The sequence below is a fragment of the Herpailurus yagouaroundi genome, unplaced genomic scaffold (genome assembly GCF_014898765.1).
Source record: "Herpailurus yagouaroundi ecotype Mexico unplaced genomic scaffold, PumYag 159, whole genome shotgun sequence".
NCBI lineage: Eukaryota > Metazoa > Chordata > Mammalia > Carnivora > Felidae > Herpailurus > Herpailurus yagouaroundi.
Genome location: NW_024412400.1, coordinates 76,082,428 through 76,088,760, shown reverse-complemented (window position 1 = coordinate 76,088,760; position 6,333 = coordinate 76,082,428). Strand labels below are relative to the sequence as shown.

General features: G+C 45.6%; 1 protein-coding gene across 5 annotated transcripts in view; it reads left to right on the top strand.

Annotated features, from left to right (window-relative positions):
• ABCC5 (ATP binding cassette subfamily C member 5) overlaps positions 1-5,505 on the top strand; it is an 89,387-nt gene extending 83,882 nt beyond the window's left edge. For all 5 annotated transcript variants that reach the window (XM_040480906.1, XM_040480904.1, XM_040480905.1 and 2 more), the window contains 3 exons: positions 953-1,066; positions 1,657-1,821; positions 4,049-5,505. In XM_040480906.1, the coding sequence (XP_040336840.1) occupies positions 953-1,066; positions 1,657-1,821; positions 4,049-4,150 (381 nt within the window). In that variant the 3' untranslated portion in view covers positions 4,151-5,505. The remainder of the gene's footprint in view (positions 1-952; positions 1,067-1,656; positions 1,822-4,048) is intronic.
• The last annotated feature ends 828 nt before the right edge of the window (positions 5,506-6,333 follow it).

Genomic DNA, 6,333 nt, shown 5'->3' with positions numbered 1-6,333 from the left:
TTTAAGTTAATTTCTATTTTATTCATCATGACAGTATAACATGTTTTTGAAGCATCTGAATACGTATCAAGTCCACAAAAAACATGCAGCATGCATATGGAGTCATAGACTTCTTGGGGTAACTCAGTATGTACCCTCCCAAGGCCACAGGTGATCCCCTTGACCTGGAGTAGATCTCTCATCCCCCTGAGTTGAGTAAAGCTCTGGATCCCCTGCCCTGACTCAACTAGATCAGCTGTGCCTTTATCACTTATATATTGACCTTCCTCAAATAATTTAATTTGAAGAGTAGGCTCAATAGCTTATTTTAAAGGCAAAATTTAACAGCCATGGACCTATAGCTTTGAAATTCAGAAAGAGTGATCTCTTTGCATGACCATATTTTCAGAACCAAAATTAGGGCCACCATCGGACAGGATCTGGGGACATGAAAATACTGGAATTTCTAGGACCTTTTAATGGTATGAGGCTAACAGAACAATCTATCTGAAATATGGAATGTCCTAGGAAATGAGAGTCCTCAGGGCACCTGGGTGGCTCAGTCACTTAAGTGTCCAACTTCAGCTCAGGTCATGATCTCACGGCTTGTGAGTTCGAGCCCCGTGTCGGGCTCTGTGCTGACAGCTCAGGGCCTGGAGACTGCTTTGGATTCTGCGTCTCCCTCTCTCTCTGCCCCTCCCCCACTAGCGCTCTGTCTCTCTCTCTCTCTCTCTTAAAAATAAATAAACATTAAAAAAAATGAGGGTTCTCATACATGTGATCGTAACACCTGTACCTTCTTTCTAGATGAGCCAGATTCGTGGCTAAAAATTGTTTCATCTATTTCAGAATAATTTATTTTTGCTACTGGAATTTTGACAAAATTTAGTATAGTTTTTGTTTATTCGTTGGGTTTTTTTTTTTCAAAATTTACTTTTGGACTCTTCAAGTCCCGACCTTCCTTTCTCCTTAGATTGCTCAGCTACCTCTGAAACTTGAATCTGAAGTGATGGAGAACGGGGATAACTTCTCAGTGGGGGAACGGCAGCTCCTGTGCATCGCGAGAGCCTTGCTCCGTCACTGTAAGGTAGGTGGTTTGGTGAGCGGTGGGGAGGAAGAACAGCCTTTCTCTGTCATAAGAGAACCAAAGGCATTCCTGGCACGAAGCCCAGTGGAGCATTTTAGGAGCATGCCCAGAGAGGCTTCTAAATTAACCTTGACACGATCTGGGTATACAAGTGTTTTTGAGCCTTCAGACTTCCCTGAGCCTTTAATTTCCAAAGGTGACTTTTGTTTCTGACCAGTGAGTAGCTGTAGTACTGTTGGAAACCATAGACTTGGAGATATCCAGGCCATCAAATCCAGTCACCTTGTTTTGTAAACCAGAAGAGGAAGATCCAGAAAGATGTTTTTCCAAGTCACAGAGCAAGCAGGAGCCAGCATTTTGTTAGATCAGTATTACACGCATTTCCTTTTATTTGTGGAAATGAAGGCGAACACATGGGTTTGAAGTTGTCTCCGTTCTAAGCAAAATGGTTCTTTTGCATATGTGTGTATTTACTTAGGAAAAACAGATAACGGTTTAAATAATAAAATACATTTTAGTGAAACCTAGATTAAGTAGAATGCTTAGGAAGAAATTGGTCGGATCTCTCTTTCTCCTCTCTTCTCTGGCAGATTTTGATTCTAGATGAAGCCACAGCCGCCATGGACACGGAGACAGACTTACTAATCCAAGAGACTATCCGAGAAGCATTTGCTGACTGCACCATGCTGACGATTGCCCATCGCCTACATACAGTCCTAGGCTCCGATAGGATTATGGTGCTGGCCCAGGGACAGGTACTGAGCCCCTGAAGGACCGTGGCTTGACATGTGGCCTTGTCTGGGAGGAAAACTGGCCCCTGGCAGGACTGGGCTGATTGCCATCTCAGGGCGATTCTTAGCTTTCAGATAAGCATCCTTAGCAGCTCTAACCTGGCGGTTGCATGGGGGATACAGCCCCCCCAATCAAGAGATTGAGTAGGAGCACTCTTCCTGGGTTCTCATTGTACTTTACTACCTGTTTTTTGTTGCTTGTAAAAGTGACACTTTGACTTAGATCAGAAAGCATGTGTTCATACTAACTCACTCACGTAGGCAGGAATTGCCCGAGACATATTGAGACCAGCCACCTTCTGTTTGCTCTCTGCAATCATGTAGCGTTGCCAAACTTCTCATCTGGCTGTTCCAAACTTTCCCACAATCTGGCCCAGCCTAGCCGCCTTCATTTCCCCCTCTCTCCTTGCAGGTGCCGGTGGCTCTAACCAGTCTTGCATACCCCAAGCTGGTTCTCCTCTGTTCTTCCCTCACTTGGTTCCATCTGCCTCCAGCACCTTTTCCTCTTGTCCCCTCGCCCACATCCCTACATCTGTCTGCATACAGCCTGCCTGTCTCTCAAGAAAGACACGGCTTAAATGCCCTGATTGCCTCTGCCACCTTAAACTTTATGTGTACCTCTCCTGCCTCCTCTGATGGTAACTGGCTAATGCTCTTTCTCCCCTATTAGACTGTAAGCTCTCTAGAGTCATGGGTCATACTTCATTCATCTTTGGGTCCCTGGCAGGGCTCTGTACTGTGTTCTTTGCACATGATAGACGTTAAGTATGTCACTTAAGACGTTCAGTAGATTTGCGTTGGCTGGGTACCTCCTTTGTGTGCCCCTGGGATGGCAGCAAATTGTAACACTGCAGATTTAGTCTGGGCTTCCCAGCTTGGTTTGAGAGAACATAGGGTTAATGATTTTTCTCCTCATATTGAAATTATGTTAACATTAATGGTTTTTTGTTACCATCTTTGTTTGCATTATCCTAAAGGTTTAGTGAGATTCTGTTACACATTGGATATACAGAGCTACTACTCTGTACATAGGTATTAAATAGAATATAATGAAATAAAAGTAGACGGGACCAAGAACACCTTCTGGGAAATTCTTTCTTAAAGACACACATGCACACCACTTTGTTTCTATGAGTGGCTCAATGTTTTGGAATGGGGATTGATTGGCTCTTAATGAGGAACTCTGTCCTTCCCATCCCTTAATTTTTGTGTTCGTTAAAATTCCTTGTAATTTTAGGAAAACATGAAAAAAAAAAGCATAAAAGCAAAAATAAGTCATTTACGCCCCCAGGGATAAGTGTCATTAATACATTAATTTGCACCCTGCCAGCATTTTTCATGCCTGTATGCACACAGACTCCAGCAGATAGGATGTGCTTTGCTGTAGACACACGATACCAGAATGAAAGAGGCTTGGATGGCAGGAGTTCATTATCCCATGGCAGGAGGCCTGATGGTTGGTTATTCAGCAGCTCAGCAACGTCAGCTTCCAGCCAGCTCCTACCTTCCCTCCCCCTCATGGTGCAGGATGTCTGCTCTAGCTCCCAATGTCATATCCTCACACAGGCAATCCTGTGGAAGGCTTTGTCCTTATGTCTGTATCTAGTGGGCAGGACAGCCTTTCCTAGAAGCACCGCAGAGACTGCTCCTTGGTCAAGGCTATGCCCCATGTCTTGGCCCTGTAGCAAGAAAAGCTGGGAAAGTGAATATGTGACATTTTCTGCCTCTATGGTGGAAGCCAGGCTCTGCCAGCATATCATTCATTTTTTTTGCTACAATATGATTTTCAGTGGCTACACTGAAGTCTGTCATAAGAATGGATAATCGACTGGATGGATCCCTTACTTCCTTTTTTATTCCACCGACCCAGTATGTTGGGCTGTTCTTTTTCCATCATTGGGTTGGGATCAGTTTGTATAACAAGATGAGATTTGCCTGCTATGCCATTGACTTGAGCTGTAATTTATTCCCCCCCTGAGATTTATGTGAAGGAAGTCTGGATGTCTTTGTCCCTAACCTTTCCTTATACCCTAGTTAGTAAAAACAAAAAACCAAATGCAGAACCCATTTGGGCGTGGCAGGATTGATCAAAGTGTCACTGCGATTCTTCCCCAGGGGGACTTGGGGTTTGCCCCCTTCCTGGCAGTGGTCCTCTGAATGACCCCAAGTGATGTGTCTCTTTCCTTTGCAGGTGGTGGAGTTTGACACCCCATCAGTCCTTCTGTCCAATGACAGCTCCCGGTTCTATGCCATGTTTGCCGCTGTGGAGAACAAGGTCGCTGTCAAGGGCTAACTCCTCCCTGCTGCTGCCACGTCTCTTTTCCTTGGAGCATTGCCATTCCCTGCCTAGGGCGGGCCCCTCATCACGTCCTCCTGCCGAAACCTTGCCTTTCCCAATTTTATCTTTCGCACAGCAGTTCAGGATTGGCTTATGTGTTTCAATTTTAGGGAGAGTCATATTTTGATTATCGTATTTATTCCATATTCATGTAAACAAAATTTAGTTTTTGTTCTTAATTGCACTCTAAAAGGTTCAGGGAACCGTTATTATAAATGTATCAGAGGCCTATAATGAAGCTTTATACGTGTAGCTATATCTATATATAATTCTGTACATAGCCTATATTTACAGTGAAAATGTAAGCTGTTTATTTTATATTAAAATAAGCACTGTGCTGATAACAGTGCAAATTCCTTTCTATCATTTTTGTACAGTTTGCTGTACTAGAGATCTGATTTTGCTATTAGATTGTAGGAAGGGTAGCATACTGTTCTTCAGCTGGTGGTTTCACGGTGCCGGGTTCTCTGGATGTCCAAAAGGAAGATGTGTGGCAATAGCGGGCCCTCCAGCGGCCCCCTCTGCACCTCCGCCCAGCCACTCCCAGGTGGGGTAGAGGGGGTGGCTGGAGGCCATGCAGAGCGCCGTGAATTCTCAGGGCTCCTGCTTTCTGTCCTGTTGTCATTCACTGTTTCTGTCAGGAGAGCAGTGGGGTAAAGCCCCAGACCCCTTTTCACTCCCTCCGTCCGGAATGAGAATCACAGAAGAGCATTCCTCGGACGGGGGGCGTTTTTTTTCCTGCCTTCCTCTTTTTGCTGTTGTTTCTTAACCAGAATCAAGTCTATTCCGAGTGTCCCACTGCCTCAGGTTCCTAACGCTGGCCACTGCACAGAGCTCTCCAGCTCCTACACCCGCTGGCTCCAAACCCGGGAGCCAGCTGCTGCTTTCTTCGGTGGTACTTTTTCATTTGCCTGGTCCCACGCCTCCACGGTTCAGTGACAGGGTTCAGGAGTTTGTGGGTCTGTTCTCTCTCCCTGCAGTTGTCACACAGTCTCTGTCTCTCTCCAAAGTCTGCGACTTTAAGCAGCTCTTGCTAATCAGTGTCTCACACTGGTGTAGAAGTTTTTTGTACTGTAAAGAGACCTACCTCAGGTTGCTGATTGCTGTGTGGTTCCGTGTGTTCCCGCAAACCCCCTTTGTGCTGTGGGACCAGTAGCTCAGGTGGGCGTGGTCGCTGCTGTCATCAACTGAATGGTCAGAGTTGCATGTCGTGACCAACTAGACATTCTGTCGCCTTAGCATGTTTGCTGAACACCTCGTGGAAGCAAAAATCTGAAAAAGTGAATAAAATTATTTTGGATTTTGTAAAACTCTTGGTGTAGAAAATAGTTTTCTGGGAAGGGAGCAAGAGGTCTTTGTAATGGCTCTGGTGTACAAGAGCCTTGGATCTGAATATCCAACGAGGGAGTCACGTGCCAGAAAGACCCATAACGGAGAGGGCTGGTTGGCAAGGGGGGCGGGGCCTGGCATGCCTGGAATCCTCTGTGGTGGGCTTTAGTCCCTACAGCCTGTGTTCTCGGGCATGGTCACCAGACAGAGTTCCTGTGGGGCTAATAAGAGGTGCGGAAGGGCAGGGTGAATGGCTGTGGGGAGGTGGGAAATTGTGGTGAAGTAGATTTCAAATGAACAGTTAGTCGAGAATTCTCAGCAATTCAAACAATATGCAATCGCCCTTTCAGCCAGTTCATTCAGATTAACTCATTGAGAATTGAGTACCATTCAAAAGGTACTCGTTGTAAAGTTTCTCGATATATTGTGTTGAATGCAGCCAAGAAAGCTTTTAAACTATTTGTATTGGCTCTGCTGACCACCAGCGGAAATCGTATCTTAAGCCTAGCCATTTGTGTAAACCACTGGCTTAAAAATTCAACTCCTTGGGGCTCCTGGGTGGCTCAGTCAGTTAAGCATCCAACTTCGGCTCAGGTCATGATCCCACATGACCTGTGAGATCGAGCCCTGCATCGGGCTGTGTGCTGACAGTGCAGGACCTGCTTGGGGTTCTCTCTCCCTCTCTCTCTCTCTCTCTCTCTCTCTCTCTCTCTCTCAAAATAAATAAACTTTAAAATTAAAAAAAATTCAGCTCCTTGTCACGTAGCAAGTGCTTGGTAGGCGCGTGTGGCCTGGACGGTGCAGGTATG